The sequence below is a fragment of the Cervus canadensis genome, chromosome 7 (assembly GCF_019320065.1).
Source record: "Cervus canadensis isolate Bull #8, Minnesota chromosome 7, ASM1932006v1, whole genome shotgun sequence".
In the NCBI taxonomy this organism is placed as follows: domain Eukaryota; kingdom Metazoa; phylum Chordata; class Mammalia; order Artiodactyla; family Cervidae; genus Cervus; species Cervus canadensis.
The window spans coordinates 20,312,383-20,334,102 of record NC_057392.1 but is presented as its reverse complement, the minus strand read 5'-3'; the positions used below and the strand labels follow the sequence as shown (position 1 = coordinate 20,334,102).

The 21,720-nt window shown below is 48.6% G+C and overlaps 1 protein-coding gene and 1 long non-coding RNA gene across 5 annotated transcripts in view; both read right to left on the bottom strand.

Moving 5' to 3' along the window:
* Positions 1–21,720, bottom strand: part of SLC37A1 (solute carrier family 37 member 1) — a 72,380-nt gene that overhangs the window by 42,090 nt on the left and 8,570 nt on the right. For all 4 annotated transcript variants that reach the window (XM_043474488.1, XM_043474489.1, XM_043474490.1 and 1 more), the window contains 4 exons: positions 13,562–13,643; positions 4,871–5,003; positions 3,677–3,755; positions 178–313 (listed from right to left, as the gene is read on the bottom strand). In XM_043474488.1, the coding sequence (XP_043330423.1) occupies positions 178–313; positions 3,677–3,755; positions 4,871–5,003; positions 13,562–13,643 (430 nt within the window). The remainder of the gene's footprint in view (positions 1–177; positions 314–3,676; positions 3,756–4,870; positions 5,004–13,561; positions 13,644–21,720) is intronic.
* Positions 2,885–3,564, bottom strand: LOC122445380. The gene is made up of 2 exons (XR_006270521.1): positions 3,464–3,564; positions 2,885–3,370 (listed from the first exon to the last, which is right to left on the bottom strand). It is a non-coding gene; the product is annotated as an uncharacterized LOC122445380 (long non-coding RNA).

Below are 21,720 nucleotides of genomic sequence, written 5' to 3'. Positions count from 1 at the left end.
GAGCAGAGGCGAGAAAAGGGGCCGTGCGGTCCAGTGCTGACCCTGACTTCAGACAGGACACAGCTCTGCCCCCTCTCCCGTCCTCTGCCGTCTTCTCTCTCGGCAGAGGTGACAGGAACACCCCATCCAGCTCATGGTAGAAACTCAACATGTGGTGAGCCATGGACCAGACCTCACCTGAGTTATCACGTAGAACCCGAAACTGTGGATGTTGTAGAAGTACCCTACCCCAAACAGGGCAGTAAAGGCACCGCTGGCCAGCATCCCGAAGGTTAGGTAATACCGGATGGGGAGGCGTTCCCCTATTATGCCACTGAGGATGGAGAAAAAAGGAAGACAAACATGAGAAAATAAACACACCCATAACGTAAATGACCTGGTCATGGCTCTCCGGGTGCTTTCATGCTGTTCTCTGAGCTTTTAGAACTTGAAAGCACTCCAGTTTCCAGGAAGTTTTAATCACAATTATTTCTCAATGGAGCATTTATTCACCAGAAATTGGTAACATCCTTTAGGACTTTCTATTTAGAGTAGAAGTCACTGTCAAATAATAAAATTGAAACAGACAGAAAGGATGACTGCCAGTGGAAAAAACCAAAAAACTTGTCCTACTGGCTTAATCCTGTTTTATATAAAAAGAATAGCCAGGGAATATATAGTGTTTTAAAGTTCCAACTGTTGGATTGTAGACAGGTGGCAGGAAAACGGACCACCTGTGACCTTGAGTAAGTTTCTCGACCCTCTGGCTGGCAGCAAGCCCGTGCGTGAGCAGCGAAAGGGGCTCTGCTGACGACCCTCCTGCCTTAACCACTGCGATCTGCTTTAAAGACTGACAGAGCCTTTTCCTTAAGGCAAAGCCTGAAACACGGGGGCAGAGCCTCCATGCTCCCTCTAAAAACAGGATTACTCAATAAAGAGCTAACCTTTCCGGAGAACTGCTTCCTAGAGCTGCCTAGGTGCGCAGACAAGTAAATTTGGTTAAGCACCTGGCAGGTGGTGGGTGTGCAATAAAATAGCTCTGGTGCTCCTGGGGAGGGTGAAAGTTTCCAGTTTCATACCAGGGTATATACATTTAACAGGTTTTTACCACCATCACACCATGCTGCCCAATGCCATAGGAAACACTCTTTATTACTGCCCTGTAGGAAATGTCACCGTGGGACAACCTGATGTTGTGACTTATTAAGTGAATAAAAAAGCTGGAGAACAATCATTAACGATTATGAGCCTTTTGCACTCAACCCTATGGGTCTCATTTTCCTCCACGCAATCATTCTATGAGTCAGATAAATATGAAACGTAATGAAGAGTGATACCTGCCTGCCCTGGGAACAAACTCCAAAATTCTGGTCTTTCATCTCAAGAACCAATACCCTAGAGAGCTTTTCCTTCTGAACTTACCAAAAAAAAAAAAAAAAAAAAAAGATCTATCCAGTATCATGTAAGTGACCTTTTAAACAAGAAAACAGAGGAAGTGATTTAAAATTATAAACAGCATTCAGGTCAAATTTCAAGCTGAGTAGAAACCTGATCACGTACAAACTCGAGAGCACCCTAGAGCTAATGGAATTATCTACTTCATCTTGCTCACTTCAGAGAAGAGGAGACATGTCCCGAGGGTGGGGGTGGGGGACTGGCTGAGGTGTCCAAGGTCACAGAGCAAGTGCAGAGTCAGATGGGCCTCCAGAGAGTTACTGCTATTGCTGGGCTTTCAAACTTTCTCCAGTCTTGCTAGACAATACTGAGCCTCAATTTGGTCTCTGTTTAAAAGTATTTAAAAGAAAAGACCTAACAGAAGGGGCAGCATTCCATATTTTATCAGGCTCCTACAGGTAATGAAAGCCACACCACCCCTGCTTGAAGCTGCCAGCATCGAGCTGGGTCAATGCAGGTGCCACTGTGTCTGATTTATCTATTAAACCAGCACCACCCACATCACTAACCATGTGCCGTGGGGTCACTGAAAGGCCACACAAGGAAGCAGGTACACCCTTGAGTCACGAGTCTACTGTGAATTTCACATTAGATCATTATGAAATAAATAGCAGTATTTCATAATAAAGTAACATTATTTCATAATAGCCTTTGTTGGCGAAGTGCATGAGGAACCATCTTTGCCAATAAATAAGCAATGATAAAGCCACTTTATTCAAACCAGGCTTCTAAGCCTCAGCACCCCTGGCACCTTGGGTGGATAATTCTTTGTGGCGAGGGGCTGTCCTGGGTCCTGCCCCACACATAGCGGCACCCGGGTCTCTGCCACTGGATGCCAGCAGCACCCCCCTTCTCCAGCTGAGAAAACCAGCAGTGGCTCCAGATGCTGCTGACTGTCTCCTAGGAGACAGTCACTCCCAGCTGAGAACCACATTTAAACACTGTTTTCCAGTAACAGAAAAACACATTCAACCTTTCGGTCTTTTTATATGATTGATTATTGGTGTCCGGGAAAACTGTAGTCTGTAGATCATAAACATTTGACCCCAGGGTAGGATATAGCTTGTTGGCTGGTTACAGTCAAGGCCCTCAGGAGCCTGAGGCTTACCCCGTCCTTCTCTGAGGCTGGGCTCACGTTCTGTCCTGCGTCTGCTATTGCTTGAGCCGCGCTCAGACACGCCCTGCTGCTCTACAGATGTGCAAGTTCAACATGGGGTTTCAGCAGAAACTGCCTGTCTGGGCACCAGCCACCCAGCCACCCACAGGGTCCTGAGCTGGGGGAGTGGGGCCCAGGGTTGGATAATAACACAGTCCGGGTGGGTCTCAGCAAAGAAGGTAAACATTTATAAGGAAACCAGAGATCCTCAAAGCTCTAAAAACTTTCTCTCTGAACAAAAGTCTCTTTGGACTAAAGGCCTTGGTCCCTATAAGCCTTTTTTTTTTTTTGGTTAAACCTGGTTGGACTGACACAATAACCATTTTTAATTGGCCAATCACATATCCTAAACCCGCTAACATTTATCACCTTCTTAGGCCACTTCAGAACTGGATCAAGAATGGGGTAATGATGATCATATGTAACAGATGCCGGGAACACAGATGGGCCCTCTTCTGAGAATTCTACATATACTAACTTATTTAACTCTCATCACACGCCTGTGAGTTAAGAACTACTGGTTTCCCAGTTTTGTAAAGGGTAAACTGAGGCCCGAGGAGGTGCAGTGACTTGTCCAAAGCCTCCTGAACGAGTAGTCAAGCCGGGGTCGAACTCCAGCAATGTGTCCCTGGAGTCCACACCCCCAACTGCCAGGCAGGACGGCCTCTGGCAGGCAGGGGAGGCGCTGGTCCGGCTGAGCTGGGCATCCAGTGGACACGCCAGGCACACCCCGTGTGAACTGCTCTGACGCCAGGCAGGTTAGTAAACAGACGACAGCCCCTGAAAGCAGAGGACAGGGTGCTCTGCCGGGCTCGCGGAGTGGGGAGCTGCCAGCACCCTGCTCCAGAGTGACCAGGTCCCTGCAGGACTCACCCGTGCATCGAACCCCGGGCCAGGAGAAGCCATCTGAGGACAGTCTGCCTGGTCAGCAGGACGCCTGGGGCGTGCGCTGGCTCCCACCTCGCCTCACCTCTGAGAAGAGACGAGAGGACCACTACCTGTGGACCGGGCTGCATCTTCAGGGTGCCTGAGCCTCGCTCTGCACCCAGCAGACCAGCTGGGTCGTGCGGTCCCAGCCAGACCTACCTCAGGTACATGCCGACGGCGTACGCGCACAGGAAGGAGTAGTCCAGGGCTCCGAGCAGCTGTTGGTAGTTTTCCTGATCTACACGGGTCGAGAAGCAATGGGAGAGCGAGAGTGTTGCTTAGCCTTTCATTAAATGTCCCTGGATGTCCAGGAGAGGGGCAGTGAAATACTGACTTCTGCTCGTTAGGGCTGGGTGGTGTCCTCAGATGGTAACACAGAAAATGCAGCAATGGGAAATAAAGTCGCCATGTGGCAACTTATCGCTACATAAATATCCTCCCATCAGGTCAAATCCCAATTGCTGGGGTGAGCCTGCAGTTTATTCGTTCTGTTTCACGTTACCCTGGCTTTGCTTCAGCATCACCACCCCCCAGTCCTGCCCCGGCCAGCCCCATAGCACAGCTTTCTTGTTTCCGCCCACAGCTTATGCCCTGTCAGTCCTGACTTCCAGCTTTGACAAATGCAACCTGCAAGTGACCTTCAGTAGTGCATGCATGCTAAGTTGCTTCAGTTGTGTCCGACTCTTGGTGACCCTATGGACCCTATGGACCACCAGGCTTCGCTGCCCATGGGATTCTCCAGGCAAGAAAGAATACTGGAGTGGGTAGCCAAGCCCTCCTCCAGGGGATCTTCCCAACCCAGGGATTGAAACCATATCTCATTATGTCTCCTGCTTTGCAGGAAGGTTCTTTACCACTAGCGCCACCTGGGAAGCCCGACCTTCAGTAGATTTAATCACTAACCCAGCATTCCCCAACCTTTTGGGTACCTGGGACTGGTTTCATGGAAGATAATTTCCCCACGTACCAGGATGGGGGGATGGTTTCAGGATGACTCAAGCGCATTACATTTATTGTGCCCTTTATCTCTATTATTATTATATCAGCCCCACCTCTGATCACCAGGCAGTAGATCCTGGAGGGTGGAAATCTCTGCACTAAGGGACAACCCTGCACATGGGCACTGGAGACACAGCAGCAGCTGAAGGCGGGAGACTGGTTTGCTGGGAGGAGGGACCAGTTTGCAACTGGAGGCATGGCTGCATCTATCCAAGGGCATCGTTACCACTGCTAAGATCAGCTGGGCTAGGGGAGCCAGGCCAGCCAGCCAGCTCTGGTCTCCACCTGTGGAGGAAGCCTTTCGGGTGAGCACGGGGGCAGGGGTGGGGGCTGGGGAACAGATGGAGAACTTACCAAACGGGGCCCAGCCACAGTCAGTCCCATTGTCTGGGAGCTGGTGAGCAGGGGCATCTCTGGCTTTTTGGCTCTGGCTGCTGAATCTGACTTTCCCATCATTTGAAGCCGTGCAGTAGCTGTGCAATTCACCCTGGGACACCCGTGGGGTGGACAGAAGCCAGAGAAAGAGAGAGAGAGACAGAGAACTCAGTGGGGTTCGGGGGTGTAGCGTGGGGACAGCCATCCTAGGGTGACTGCGTTCTCAGGGGATAAGGCACCCCTGGGGCAGTGTCTCTGCAGGACCCACTGCACGTCTGCTGATGAGGACCTTTCCCGAGCTCCCCAGCGCCCAGCCCCTCCTGAGCACAGACACGGCCAGCATAGCCCGTACGGCCACCCAGAGACCACCGCTCAGAGCAGCCGGGCCGCACCCAGGACCACGTGCCCAAAACAGATGCATGGATCCATCTTGCTGTATTTATATCACTGAAACAAGTTTCAGGTCCACATGAGGCTGAATCTCAAAATAAGCCTGACACAGGAGCACGCTGGGAGGGCTCTGCTCACGAGCTCAGGAGGAGGGAAGAGAATCCAGGTGACACTGAGAGGATCGTGGTCACTTAGAGACGGTGGAGTGACGGTGGGGGCCAGGCACAGGGAGCCCTCGAGAGCTGGACAGGGGCCAGACCTCGACCTGGGGGATGACTTCTGGGTGAGCATATAATATATGTCAGGCCAGACACTGAGGTCTGTGGACTTTGTGCAAATTGAATCTCAAAAACATGCCTAAAACCAGCTCAGGGTGCTCCTTAGGGAGGAACACCCATGTTCAGAAAAGTGCCGTATGGCAGCCCGGGCCATCGTGGTATGGGGACCTGAAACAGGTGACTTGTTCCTTGAAACATGAGGAGTGGCAGATAGGACTCCACGCATCTGCCGGGCAGCCTGGGGAATCACACAGCAGGTCCCTCCCCAGGTGGTCCCCAGCTCTCACTTCTTTCTTGCTGTGGGCTTTCTGGGGCTTTCGCTACATGTGGCTCAGATGAACCAATCAGTCAGGTATGAGTGAGGGTAGAAGGGAGGTGTCCTCAAGGCCAGAGAGGTGGCCCTCAGGGGGAGTAGAGGTCCTGAAGGGGCCAGGCCTGGGGGATGTCAGAAAGAGGGTAGGGGCATCTACCCTGGGGTCAAGACGCACAGCAGCAGGACTGCAGCTGGCTGGACCCCACAGCCAGGAGGCCGGCCCACCATCTCCGCTTCGTGGACACCCTACCTCTTCAGAAGGGAGTCACCAAAGAGGCTGATGTCCTTTAAAAGGCCGCCTGGCCAGGGCTGTGGTTAGCCAGAGCGGACACCTCCTGATTTTACACGGACACACACCCCTGAGACCTGGCCTGGCCCACAGGACCCAGCGACTCTGGTCACATGGCTTTGTCGTCATCACTGGGCTGTCCTGTTATAATATAAACATGGCCCTAAAACCAGCCAAGGTTGTGCTTTCCAAACTCAAGGTAACACACAGCAAAGAGCTTTCCTTAGCTGAGGTCATCCTCCCGGTAGTGGGGGTGGGGCACCATCACCATAGGGTCCTCGGGCACCCTTGGGGCACTTGAGAAACTGGTGGTGTGACTGTGAACTCAGGACGGGGCCTGGAGAGCCTGCAGCCCTGCCTTTCTCTGTGAAGTTGGATTTCAGCACCTCCCCACCCACCTGATATAAGCATCTTCTGTCTTTGCCCTCAGGAGCTGGGTGTGTCTGCCCACCTTCCCCTGATGCTTCTCTCGGAAGCCAGAAGCCATCAGGGCCAGGCCCACAGATGCCACTGCTGGTCTATTCACCTTTCACTGAAGGAGCCCCAGGCAGGACGCGAGGACCCCAAAGGCTGTGTGTGTGTGTGTTGAGGGGGGGAGAACCTGTGAGCAAGGCTGGCATGGGGTTCCTAACACCCGCCTCTCATAGAAGTCTGTGAAGAGGACCACTGTAGACGCAGCTCCCACTGCAGGTCCACACCCTCTTTCACCATCCACAGGGGATGGAAAGGATTAGAAAACACCCATTTTTGTTTCATCAACAAGCAGGAGAGGGTTCCTGTTTTGATTTGGTGTTGCTGGTCAGGGGCACAGCCTCTGAGCCGGGATCTGGGTGCCGCTGTTCCGGCTTCCAGCCTCGGCCAAGTCACAGGAGGTGAAATCCCACTGTCTGTTATGGAGCCAGCACAGTGCAGCCCACCCCAGCGCTGCTGGAAAGCTGAGCAGGTGGAGGTGTGTGTGGAGAGCTCGGTCCTCGGAAGCACTCAGAAACTGGCTGAGCTGTGAGTGTGGGGTCCACCCGCACTGAGGCACCCTGACACCTCCAGCTGCCCCCCTCTCATTCAGCTCCCTTCTCCCCCGGCTCTTTCACATGAGAAGTGCAATCTCCACCCCATCCCATGGAAAGGCTGCAGCAAAAGCAAGAAAAGATTGAAGATTACTTGAGAATAATGAGTTCTGAGGATATTCCCAAAACTTGGTGTTTGCAGGAAGATAAGGATTAATAAAACTAAGATTATCTTAGTTTGTAAAAACAAAACAAACTCACCAGGTGAACCGATTCTTACCATATTATCAAATCATTTGGGTGGAGGGGGGGAGCTAGTCTTCTGTTTTCATAAAGGCAGTCTCCTTTGCAAATTTTTTACACATAAAATTAATCAAAACACAGAAGGCAGTTATTAAAAGTCAATCAATCAGAATACAACATGGCAACCAAGAAATAAGAGTTGTGAGATGCCACGGGAGGAGGAGCAGAATGGAATGTTCTTGGTACTTGGGGCTCGTGACTGTTTAGTAAATGTCTGTGTGATACACAATGGAACTGGAACAGCAAAATAAACCACAAAACGAAATGAACTGCCACAGTGATTGGCAGGTGGGGGGTGGGGAGCAAGAGAAGACATGTTATCAACATGATGGAAGGAGGCAGAGAACAGCCATGACATCACAAAGCACTTCTTGTGGGGGAGGGGCAGGGACAAGCATGGGTGACATGCACCAGCCCATCAGCCATTTAGGCATAATTGTCTTTTATATAAATGTACATTAATGAAGACTCTGTGCTCTAAACTCCGAACCTGAGCAACTACACCCTGAGAAACTGTTTGCTCATTCATTCCAGAAACATGGGTTTGCTCTTGGGTTCTCTGACCAAGGCCTCCTTGAAGCTGCTCATTCTAACGGAGGAGATAACCCCAGGGGGAATTAGGAAGGGGTCCAGAAGATGCTGACAGGTGACAATGGGGTGGAGGGGTGGCAGGAATCAAGCAGGGTACTAGGGCCTCATCAGGGAGATGGGGTTGTGTCAGCTTCATTCCACCTTTGGATCACACGTGGAGTTTAGTATGTGTGAGTACACAGATGCATGCATGTGCACATACAAGTGTGTACATAATTTATACCGAGTGCATATGTTTAGAAAACTTTCTAGAGTTCGTTAGGTTGTGTGGGTCCATGCTCCTTTTATAAAGCTCTGGGTTAAGAGAACTCTTGGAAGCATTATCCAAAAGCAGTCCTAGAAGAAAAGTGAAAGTTCTGGTGCCCGCGCTGCTCTGAGTATTGGTGTCCCACAAAATCCACATGTTGAAACCTAACCCCTGAGGTGATGGTGTTAGGAGGGGAGGCCTGTAGGAGGTGATTAGGTCATGAGGGTGGAGCCCTCATAAGTGGGGTTAGTGCCCTTTTAAAGGAATCCCATGCTACTCTAGCATGGAAACATACACATTACCCGATGTAAAATAGATAACCAGTGGGAATTTGTTGTATGACTCATGGAGCTCAAACCAGTGCTCCATGACAACCTAGAGGGGTGGGATATCAGAGGTGGGAGGGAGGTTCAAGAGGGAGGGAACATATGTCTGATTCATGTAGATACAGGCAGAACCAACAAAATATTGTAAAGCAGTTACCTTTCAATTAAAAATAAATAAGATTAAAATATTATCTATGGTGAAACATATCACCAGCCCAGGTTGGATGCATGAGACAAGTGCTCGGGCCTGGTGCAATGGGAAGACCCAGAGGGATTGGGTAGAGAGGGAGGTGGGAGGGGGGATCGGGATGGGGAATACATGTAAATCCATGGCTGATTCATGTCAATGCATGACAAAAACCACTACAATATTGTAAAGTAATTAGCCTCCAACTAATAAAAATAAATGAAAATAAATAAGATTAAAAAAAGAAAAAAGGACCCCAGAGAGCTCCACAGCCTTCCAGCATATGAAGCTACGAGGTGGCTGTCTGCTGGCTGGAAGAAACTGAGGATGCTGGCACCATGACTGGGGAAGTCCAGACTCCAGGACCATGAGCAAGAAACGCCTGCAGTTTGCAGCCATCCAGTCTGTGGGGTTTTGTTACAGCAGCCAAGAGTGGACGGGCTGTGCTCAGAGCGGGGGGAACAGACACGCAGTGCCCCCTTTACAACAGCGCCTGGGGGCGGTCAGCTCACCTGTGTCACAGGCGCCACATGAAAACACACCTGCATATGCAGACACACGCCCACTTACACAGGTGTTCAGAAATACACAGTGAGGCCTCGGCGTCACTGCCTATTTTTAATGGGATCATTCTACATGGACTTACGTACACTTTCACTCTTCTTACTCAAAAATACCTCTGAGGAATTTTTCTGCATCAACTGATTTTGCTCTAATTAATTTTTAAAATAGTTGTACATATCGGAATATGAAGTTACTATAATTTATTCAAACTTTCATCTGCTGATTAAGTTCACATAACAGCCAGGGTTTCTCCTACCCCCCTTTACCTTTTTTTTTTTAATTGCCAGTAAAGCTACAATAAAGATGCTTATTCCTAAGTGCTTTTATTTTTATCGACAAAGTTCCCAGAAGCAGGAACTGAAGGACAAGCATTTTTAATGTCAACAGGTGTTACCCAGACACTTTCCAAAAGGTTGCAAACCCTTCACATCTCGCAAGGGCTGTCACTGTCTTGTATGCTTTGCCCATTAGTGGGTGTAAAGTGATGCATTGTTACTTGAACTTGCACTTGTAAATATCAGCAAGCTTGCACACAGTTAGTACGGCTCCTGAAACTCAGATCCCTTGTCTGTGAACTGCCTCCTCGACCCCTCTGTTCATCATGGCTTTGGGTGTCCCCACATTACACCCCTAAAATGGACATGATCTTGTTCTTGGACTTGTACTTTTTATTTTTCACATTTAAACCTTTAATTCATCCATCTATTTTATACGGTAGAGGTTCAATGTTATGAAGCTTCCAGATGAATCCCCACTTATTAGCTGAATTCTCCTTTCCCATCACCTCTGTTTCCATGCTACTGTGTTTCTATGGTGTTTTCTATCCCACTGACCGCCTTGTTTGTTTTCAGGCAATTCCATAATAATTTGATCACAGTGGCTTAAAAACGTTTCTTTTTCACACTTCGGTCATTAATTCTTGGACATTCTTTTCATACTGGAGTGGGCTGCTGCGCCTCCTCCAGGCGATCCTCTCACCCCAGGGCTCGAACCTGCGTCTCTTCCTTCCCCTGCGCTGGCAGGCAGGTTCTTTACCACCAGGGCCACCTGGGAAGCCCATATAAACGCTGAGATTATTTAATTCCATTAACAAAGACACTGCTGAGACTCTCACTGGAGTTGCATCCTATTTAAATACAAATACTAGGAAGAATGGAACTTTCCAGATAGCAAGTTTCCCTCCAAAGCCAAGGCGTGCACCTCCAGTCCCTCAGGCTTTGTTTTCTGTCTGTCTCTGGACTTCAGAGCTTTCTCTTCCTGCTCAAGAGACAGCGGAACGTTCACACTCAGATCGGTCAGTGTCACCGCCCCCCTGGAGAACCTGGATCCCAGCAGCTCTCCGGAGAACCCCCTGCTTTCAGGCTTTTGTTCTGGCCCAGCCCAGGGCAGGGGGTGGCAGGGAAGAGTCCCTTACAGAGTGTCCCTCCAGCCTCTAGGTAGGAGGCGGGGCTAGATCTAGAGCAGCTGGAAAAAGAATGAGGTTGTAACCCCACCTCCTCCCAGACCTGTTTTCATCTTTATCACTTATTTTTCCTTTTTGCTGTCTACTAAAATCAGAGAAAATGACAGATATCAGCAGTAAGTCTAAACAGAGTAGCCTCATGCTGACATGACATGTCAGGTTACTATAAATGACATGAAAATATGTGAATCACTATATAATTCACCACCCCTGGTGATCAAAATTCTAGGGAAGCAAATATATTTTTATTCGTTAATAATGTGTTAATAAATATGGGTGAGAGATAATTCAAACTGTCCCGTGGGTCAACAGGATCATTACTACTTCTAGATTTATAAATAAGATGAGCTAAATCAGGCATGTGAAAGCCTTGTAAGGCATTACAAAGGAAGGTATCACATGTAGTGGGACATGTCATCCATCTCAGAAGACCAAGAAGCCCCTGGGTTCTGACTAGGCTAATCCACAGCCAGGCGCACTGAAGGTGCTAAGTCAGACCATCTGTGTGTTGAGGAAAACCTGGGGGTGACGCTGTGAATGTACTCGGGTATTGGCTCCCGCATTGCAGACAGACGCTTTACCGTCTGAGCCACCAGGGAAGAGGCCCTGAAATCCTGAATATTCACTGGAAGGACTGATGCTGAAAGGGAAGCTCCAATCCTTTGGTCACCTGATGGGAAGAACTGACTCACTGGAAAAGACCCTGATGCTGGGAAAGATTGAGGGCAGGAGGAGAAGGGGGCGACAGAGGATGAAATGGTTGGATGGCATTATCCACTCAATCGACATGAGTTTGAGCAAGCTCTGGGAGTTGGTGAAGGACAGGGAAGCCTGGCATGCTGCAGTCCATGGGGTCACAAAAAGTCAGGCAAAACTGAGCAACTGGGCAACAGAGACCCTGAGCCAGCGAGGTTAAGAGCAGGGACCCTGAAGTCAGCCAACACCCATGGAATTCACCTGGCGTGGCCCCAGCCTTCATGGAGGAATTAGGCTCCAGAGCCTCAATTTCCTCAAAGGGACACTCTCAGGACAACTGTGATGATGATATTAAACAAGGGGCATGTGCACCTGGTCAGGCTGGGGGCTCAGGCAGTGGTCGTTGCTGTGACTGATGAAAACGCAACTAAGCTGCTCACAGGACCACCTCATCATTAAGCCCCAAGCCCCCATCAGGGAAGCCGGGAGAGTGGCCTGGAACAATCCCTCCCTGGCTACATGGGGATGCGCGTGACCATCAGAAGGAGACCCTCTGGTATCCAGCCCACCCCAGTCCCAACACAGGCCCTTCGCCCATCACTGCTGCTGCAGGATGACAGCTGCCTTCCAGCTAGCACGTCAGGCGCTGGCCCCAGGATCCAAACCCAACTTTTTGGGATGGATCCTGGACCTCAGGAAAGCTCCAGACCTCTCTAGCTCCTTCTCTAGCTCTAGATCTCCTCTAGCTCAGCACTCACTAAGGCCCCTTCAACCGTCTCTCCCATTTTCATAACTTGCCTTTTTCTTGAGTCATATGTTTATTTCTCTAACCAGGAAGACAGGAAGGAGTTGTATTTAAGTTTTCAGGGGTGGTTGGTCCTTGGTACTGGTTTTAGAGATGCTGGTAGAGTGGATAAAGGCCCATCTCTTGCCCTGTCCCTTTCTCTCTTTTGAAAGCCACATTTTAAGGTCTGCAAACATTTCCATAGTTATTAAAACTTGGCACATCAAAAAAAGGGAGAATATTAAAAGTGACTTGAAGGGCTGGGGAAATTCCTGCTTACTAGAGCTCAAGGAGGGACTGCAGAATCCTTGGGGTGAATGGACTGTGTTTCACATCCTGTGGGAAATTGCTAGAGAGCAGGGAGCACAGAACTGTCCAGAGAAGCACCAGCCTTGGCGCTGCCACTGGCCTGTAGACCACGAGGGCAGCTGCCCAGCACTCGGGCCCCTGGGGAAGCAGAGGATGCACGACCACAAAGGTCAGAGGAATTACAGTCCTGGCCCAGCACCCCTGCCAGCGAGGAGAAACTGGGGGTGGGGGGGCGGGGAGGGTTGCGCGGTGGAGGTGGGCAGTCGAGCTGTAAATGAACTATCTTTGGCCCTGGATGAGTTCCTTGTCCTTCTATAATAAAGAGTAAAAAGTCATTCAAGCCTGCTGACAGTCTGCAGGCAAAATGATGTCATTCCAATTCCTGCTTTTCCCCCAAGTTATAACTGGCTATTATGTAGGAATGTCTACTTTAATCTCCTTTTCTTCAAGTCGAGTTAAATGCCTGCTTAATAACTCCTGCCCACCCATCATTCACCCAGAAACCCAGTGTTCTAAGAATAATGGAGAAGCAGAACCACTGTCAGACTTAGAATGAAAACCTAATGACTGCAGAAGCAATTTGGGGAGCAATTTTAGATCAGATGTATTTGGAGAGAAAATTCATATAAGACAGAATAGATATTTAACTAAGATCTAGAATTCTGGAACGGTCAATGAATATAACTGAAAATATACTACCCCTGAAATTATAAATCCTAAAACCATTTTAGAGATTTTAAATTCAGGAGAAAGAGAAACCAAAAAGCAGAGCAGCAGAAGAGCTTGCTTCTCCAACAATCCATTTTCTCCATTTATCTCATGACTCTCTCCCACACTCCCCTCCCCCACAAGTGGCTCTTAAAGTAACTTGCTCCTTATAGAGATTACAGGCAGGAAATGAACCAAGTGCTTTGAATGATTTCTTACCTTAACTATGCTGATAGGCTTTCGAGATAAGTGAAAACTTGCATACAGCAAAAATGTCAAAATAAAAATGAAGGCTCTGTACCTGAAACACAAAACAGTGGCAGGGATGACATAAAATAAGATAAGATGCCATGTGATACAGCAGTCCCACTCCTGGGCATATGCCCAGACAAAAACAGAATTCACAAAGGTCCATGCACCCCTATGTTCGCAGCAGCACTAGTCACAATAATCAAGACATGGAAACCTAAACATCCATCGACAGATGAATGGATAAAGAAGGTGTGGTGTGTACACACACACACACACACACACACACACACACACACACACACACACACAGTGGAATATTACTCAACCATTAAAAAGAAGGAAATGATGCCATTTGCAGCAACACAGACGGACCTAGAGATATCCTACAAAGCAAAATAGGTCAGAAAGAGAAAGACAAATACACATGATATCACTTATACGTGGAATCTAAAATATGACACAAATGAGCTTATCTACAAAATGCAGACAGATTCACAGACACAGAGAACAGACCTGTGGTTGCCATGGCAGTAACCACAAGGGGGAGAGATAGAGTGAGGGCTTGGGATTACCAGATACAAACTATTACATACAGAATGGATAAACAACAATGTCCTACTGTATAGCACAGGGAACTATATTTAATATCCCATGATAAACCATAAAGGATAAGCATATGAAAATGAACATAAATATGTATCATGAACGTATATCACTTTGCTGTACAGAAATTAAATGCAACATTGTAAATCAACTATACTTAAAAAGATGCATTAAGAATACATTGCAACTGTATTCTTAAATTTCCTTATGCTGTATGCTATTTATTCAGTCCTATATCAAAGATGAATCCTATATATCATATCACTACAATAGTATATTTAAAACATGTGCCACTTTTACTTTGTAAATTGAAATTAAACATTCATGGGAAAAACTAATCAAAGAGGAATCTAGGACCCAGATGTACACATGTGTTTAAAAAGCAGACAAAAAAAAAAAAAAAAGATTATTTAGTTTGCAACAAAATTAACTGCAAGTGACTTACAAGCCTGCTATCCTGGGCATTTAAGATCATATTTACTTTTTTTTTACTTTTTAGCTTCTCTGCAACTTTTTAGCAGGACACAAGAAATAAAGAAATATAAATATTTCACTGACCTCAGTGAGAACAACTCAGTGATGCCAACAAGCTATGAATAAGGTCAATGACATAAAAACTATTGGCCGAAAGCCCTGGTTTACGAGAAAAGCAGTTTGAGAGGAAGTGCTGAGCTGTATGGAGCGACAGACAAGATGCTCTAGCAAGAAGATGAAAGTTTATTCTAGTCTGAACGTTTGAACCGTGCTATAGAAAAACAACCCTTCAGGGAAGAAAACAGGTCAGGAGGAAAAAGTCCTTGGCAAGAGATGACAAGGGGCTCCAGCCAGGAAGGCAGGCCCTCTGCATCTTGGGGCCCAGCCCCCAGCCCTGAAGAATCCATCCTGTGCTGTTCTGGAAATGCCAATGAACTTCAAAGCCTGTGCAGGCTTCACTTGGTTGTTACCCAAGGTGAAGGCAGGGGCCACAGAACCCAGAGGGGTCCCCTCTCTCTTTCTCTGCAGGGGAGCCACAACCCCAGGAGGGCGGCTCATTCTAAGGCCCTCGATATGGAAGGACGCTTGGGAGAAGTGGGTGGCAGAGGAAGAGATGGTTGGATAGCATCACTGACTCAATAGACATGAATCTGAGTAAACTCTGGGAGACTAGCATGCTGCAGTCCATGCGGTCTCAAAGAGTCATGACTTAGCTACTGAAAAACAACTTCCTCCTATCTCTACCCACATTTCCAGTGTCGTGATTTAGTTCTCAAGGCCAGCTTCCTATACTAACATAAAGACTCCTAGGGGTATCTGCCTCTCTGGCCGCCAGAAAAGTAAGTAAGTGAAGTTGCTCAGTCATGTCTGAGACTTCACGACCCCATGGACTGTAGCCTGCCAGGCTCCTCTGTCCATGGGATTCTCCAGGCAAGAATACTGGAGTGGGTTGCCATTTTCTTCTCCACGGGATTTTCCCGATCCAGGGATCAAACCCGGGTCTCCTGCTTTGCAGGCAGACTCTTTACCGTCTGAATCACCAGGGAAGCCCTGACTCCAGAAAAGTTAGGAGTTGAATATTTCCAGATTAAAAAAAAAAAAAGTCATATTTCAGATGGGGAGAAAAGACTTGGTAGTACAATAGGACTCAAAACTTCAACCTCTGGAACATCTGTGCTCATCGAGTACGCACGCACGCACGCACCACACCGACTTGCCAGCTATTCAATAAACACTTGTGAAATGAATGCCCCCAGGCTCTATTCTTCAGCAAGGAAATGCTTGCTGATGAGTTTCTTAGGATTCTTTGCTCTTCAAGTCCCTGTCAATGAGCAGATAGGAAAAATGTGCAACTATAACAAAATGACCTTGTCATCTACCCCAGAGAACACAGACTGCAGGTTCAGTGGATTTGTGACCAAAGTCCAGCCTTTGTCCTTGTGTTTCTGCAAGCTGTCATCCTGCTAGGGAGTGGGGGGCTCTCACTTCTTTGCTGGTAGCTCTCCATGATCCCACCCACTGCTCCTCTGTGCTAACTTAGGAAGGTTCTGGACCACTGGAACTGTCAACACTTGACTCTCCAACCCACAGCTAGATCCATTGGTCACACAGATGACCACTTGCTAGGGCTGGTGCAGGCTGGGGGTGACCCTGATCAGAGTTCCCTTTTCTCACCTCCACAAGGAGTAAGAAAACGTTCTCAGACTGAGTCACCTCCAGCCCCTCCCAAACCAGAGCCTGAGAGGAAGATCTGGAGCCGTCTGGGATGCTATGTACCACCAGCTTACAGGTGTGCGACCCACCAGGCGAATCTCACAATCACCTAGCCCAGAAGGATGCGGAAAGAGCAGCTCTACTTAAATGGGCCTTGGGCTCGTGTTTGCCACGCTCTACCCAGAACTTCCCACTTATAAACATTCTAGTCTTATTAAGAATGTTTAAAATATAAATATTATTATTAAAATATATTTGATATATCAGAGATAGAGAGTTTGTCTTGTGTCCAGGTCTGAAGAGCTCTGGGGCCCTAATACACCTGCATTCATATCTAGGCTCTCTCAGCTGTACAGGTTATTGAAAACTAGCCAGTCATCCCGGGCCCCTGCTTCCTTCTCCAGGGTCCCTGCCTTCTTCTCTGGGGCCCCTTCCTCTTTCTCCAGGGTCCCTGTTTCCTTCTCTAGGGCCCCTGTCTCCTTCTCTAGGGCCCCTGTCTCCTTCTCTAGGGCCCCTGCCTCCTTCTCTAGGGCCCCTGCCTCCTTCTCTGGGACCTTTGCCTCCTTCTCTAGGGCCCCTGCCTCCTTCTCTGGGGCCTCTGCTCCTTCCCTGGACCCCTGCCTCCTTCCCTGGGACCCCTATCTCCTTCCCTGGGACCGTTTTCTCCTTCTCTGGGACCCCTGCTTCCTTCTCTAGGGCCCCTGCCTCCTTCTCTGGGACCCCTGCCTCCTTCTCTAGGGCCCCTGTCTCCTTCTCTGGGATCCCTGCCTCCTTCTCTAGGGCCCCTGTCTCCTTCTCTGGGATCCCTGCCTCCTTCTCTAGGGCCCCTGCCTCCTTCTCTGGGACCCCTGCCTCCTTCTCTAGGGCCCCTGCCTCCTTCTCTGGGACCCCTGCCTCCTTCTCTAGGGCCCCTGCCTCCTTCTCTGGGACCTTTGCCTCCTTCTCTAGGGCCCCTGCCTCCTTCTCTGGGACCCCTGCCTCCTTCTCTAGGGTCCCTGCCTCCTTCTCTGGGACCTTTGCCTCCTTCTCTAGGGCCCCTGCCTCCTTCTCTGGGGCCTCTGCTCCTTCCCTGGACCCCTGCCTCCTTCCCTGGGACCCCTTTCTCCTTCTCTGGGACCCCTGCCTCCTTCTCTGGGATCCCTGCCTCCTTCTCTAGGGCCCCTGCCTCCTTCTCTAGGGCCCCTGTCTCCTTCTCTAGGGCCCCTGCCTCCTTCTCTAGAGTCCCTGCCTCTTTGTTGGGGCCCCTGCCTCCTTCTCTCATGGGTGGTTCTGCAAGTGAAGCTCACTTGCACAGAGCCTGCAGGGCAGATGGAGTTCCCAGGACTGCCCCATGCATGGTGATGTGGACCGGAGCACAGTCATCGGGGACTACAGAGTGGAGAACTTGCCTCTGGATGTTTTCAGTTCAGTTTTGTGTGGAAGTGAAACAGCCTAACGCATCAGCCCCTCTGGGAAGAGTACAAGCCGTGCCTGCCATGCTAAGTCGCTTCAGTCATGTCTGACTTTGCAACTCCATTGACTGTAGCCTGCCAGGCTCCTCTGTCCATGGGATTCTCCAGGCAACAATACAGGAGTGGGTTGCCATGCCCTCCTCCAGGGGGTCTTCCCGACCCAGAGATTGAATCCGAGTCTCTTATGTCTCCTGCACTAGCAAGTGGGTTCTTTACCACTAGCGCCACCTGGGAAGCCCCAAGAGTACCAGAAAGTGAAAGTGAGAGACCCTCATGTATGACCCTTTGTGATCCCATGGATTGTAGTCTGTCAGGCTCCTCTGTCCATGGAATTCTCCAGGCCAGAATACTGGAGTGGGTAGCCATTCCCTCCTCCAGGGGATCTTCCCAACCCAGGGATGCAACCCAGGTCTCCCGCATTGCAGGCGGTTCCTTTACCACCTGAGGTGGCCCAATATTGTCTAGGAAGATCAGGGGATGTTTGTAAGCCAGGCCGATAGCACTAGCTCTTAGGAGGCCCATCAGGCTCTGCCACTTGCTCCGTAACCTTAGCAGGATACTCAGAGGCAACCTGCCCTGAAGAATCAGGGCAAAGGTCAACCTACACTGCACACCAGGTGTTTCCTAGAGACAGAATATGTGTCTCCTGAAGAGGAACCCCTATCGTTTATTTAGAAACCATCAGGTCAACTCTATTTCCTCTGTTTCCAAGTCTATCCTTCCTCTTTCTGCATCTTCTTATGTAGAACTCTGGGAAGATGAGAAAAGCCGGCCACTAGAGGCTGAGTTTTCCCTTCCAGAAGGTCTGAACATGGCCCCACTGATCACTTTTAATTCACAGCAGCCATGCTGTGGGGCTGGTACCTTCCTAAGTGGCCATGGCAAACCCTTGTCCTGGAAGGCAAGCAGACTTCTCACTTCTGGGGTTATCCTGGATTATGGGGATGAAAGGCCTAAACAGCCCTCTTGAAGTTCTTTCCCATTTTGTAATTCTATCCTCACCTACTTTCTTCTTTCATCATTTATGAAGTAAGGACTTTGGATAATATTTGTTTTATCCATCTTGTAGTGGATTTAATGCTGTTTCCCCAAAACGGAAAGTGAAAGTGAAAGCTGCTCAGTCGTGTCTGACTTTTTGTGACTCCCAAAACTGATGTCCACTACAAATCTTAGAATGTGACCTTATTTTGGAAATCAGGTCTTGCAGAGGTAATTAGCTGAGGTCATACTCAATTCCTATAAAGAAAGTTGAGCGTCGAAGAATTGATGCTTTTGAACTGTGGTGTTGGAGAAGACACTTGAGAGTCTCTTGGACTGCAAGAAGATCCAACCAGTCAGTCCTAAAGGAAATCAGTCCTGAATATTCATTGGAAGGACTGATGCTGAAGCTGAAACTCCAATACTTCGGCCACCTGATGTGAAGAACCGACTCATTGGAAAAGAAGCTGATGCCAGGAAAGATTGAAGGTGGGAGGAGAAGGGGACAGCAGAGGATGAGATGGTTGGATGGCATCACCGACACGATGGACATGAGTTTGAGTAGGCTCTGGGAGTTGGTGATGGACAGGGAAGCCTGGCATGCTGCAGTCCATGGGGTCGTAAAGAGTCGGACATGACTGAGCAACTGAACTGAACTGAATACTCAACTCCAGGTGGCGCTAGTGGTAAAGAACCTTCTGGCCAATGCAGGAGACCTAAGAGACGCAGGTTCAGTCCCTGGGTGGGAAGATCCCTGGAAGGAGGAAATGGCAACCCACTCCAGTATTCTTGCCTGGAAAAATCACATTGACAGAGGAGCCTAGCCAGCTACGGTCCATAGGGTCATAAAGAGTCAGACACGACTGAAGCGACTTAGCATGCATATGACATCATATAACTCACATATGATGTCAAATCCACTGAGATTCTAAATCCAGCTATGGGGTCTTCATAGAAGGCCATGGGGAGACAGAGACAGACAGGCAGGAAAGGCCACATGGCAATGAGGGCAGAGCAGGACAAATACTGCCATGAATGGCCAGCAGCCGCCAGAAATGGGAAGAAGCAACAAAGTGTTCTTCCCTCATGCCTTCTGTGAGAGCACAGTCCTGTGACACATGGATCTCAGGCTCCTCCTTCCAGATCCACGAGAAATTAATTTCTGTTCTCTTAAGCCACCCAGCTTGTGGACTTGTTACAGCACCCCCAGGAAACTAATATAATCCAATACTTTGAATTCCTGTTTTGTGTTACATTTAGGCTTGTGAACATTAAGCAAGTACAATTAAAAATGAATAATTTTATCCTTAATTTCATCAGTGTTCCACTTACTATTCCGTAGATATATCTGACAATAGGCAGCATTCTTTGTATCTAGCAATACTACAAGACTAGCGTTTGGGTTAACCACAAGTTTCTAGTGATAAAACCTCTTCCAGCAATGCTCCTTCTAAGCATCCTCAGAAGCGTCCTAGATGCTGCCTGCATTCCCAGATAAATGGCAGCCTGCTCCCAGTTCAGAGACTCAAGGAAGAATACAGCTTCCTTCCTTGAGTGTTATTTATCTAGGTAATAGGCAAATAAGAAGTTAAAAAAAAGAAATATTCTAGATGAGAATAACTGAATAGTATGACCTGGCACAGAAATGAGTAAGAAGACATTTTACTTTCAGTTCAGTTCAGTTCAGTTGCTCAGTCGTGTCTGACTCTTTGCGAACCCATGAACCGCAGCAGGCCAGGCCTCCCTGTCCATCACCAACTCCTGGAGTTTACCCAAACCCACGTCCATTGAGTCAGTGATGCCATCCAACCGTCTCATTCTCTGTTGTCCCCTTCTCCTCCCACCTTCAATCTTTCCCAGCATCAAGGTCTTTTCCAATGAGTCAGTTCTTCACATCAGGTTGCCAAAGTATTGGAGTTTCAGCTTCAACATCAGTCCTTCCAATGAATATTCAGGACTGATTTCCTTTAGGATTGACTGGCTGGATCTCCTTGCAGTCCAAGGGACTCTCAAGAGTCTTCTCCAACACCACAGTTCAAAAGCATCAATTCTTTGGCGCATCTCACTTTAGGAACAAGGAAACCATGCATACCGTGATAGGAGTCCCTCCAGAGCACCCTAAAGGGGGCAGTGATGTCAGTGATGTTAAGTACTGACCACCTGGTTTGGGCACTCTCTGCACCATTGCCCCTCAGAGAAGATACTATTTTCTCTCTAGTAATTAATAACCAATTTGTGGGAAAACACTCTGAGGTTAGGTAGCTAACCCAGTTGTTCACCCAACTTTCTCCCAATTTTGTGTGTCTATTGATGCTCCTTACCTAAACCAAGCACTCCTGATGGTTTCAGAGGGTGACAGTCCAGCTTGGACACGCCTGCTGCTCTGCTCAGTGGCTGGCATCCCACTGTGGGAAAGAGCTTTCCCTCCTCCCACTGATGCTTATTCCGTTATAGGAGCATGGACTCGCTAGATTCTTGTTTTAGTCAAAGGGCTATAATCCATTACTAGTATTGTTTATTTGAAATATTATCCCAGGGACTTCCCTGGTGGTCCAGTGGTTAAGAATCTATCTGTCAGTGCAGGGAATACGGGTTCAATCCCTGGTCTGGAAACTAAGATCCCACATGTCACAGTGCAACTAAACCCACTCACTTTAACTACTGAAGCCTGTGCGCTCTGGAGCCCCAAAACAAGAGAAGCTGCAGCAGTGAGAAGCCTGTGAACCACAACTAGAAAGTAGCCCCGACTCGCTGCAACTAGAGAAAGGCTGCATGCAGGAACGAAGAGCCTGTGGGTTGCAAAGAAGGACCAGCACAGCCAAAAATAATTTCATCTTATATTTGGCCAGTGAGAGTCACTTCATTTTTAAGCACTGTCTTATTTTTTGACATCAGATATTCCCGGCT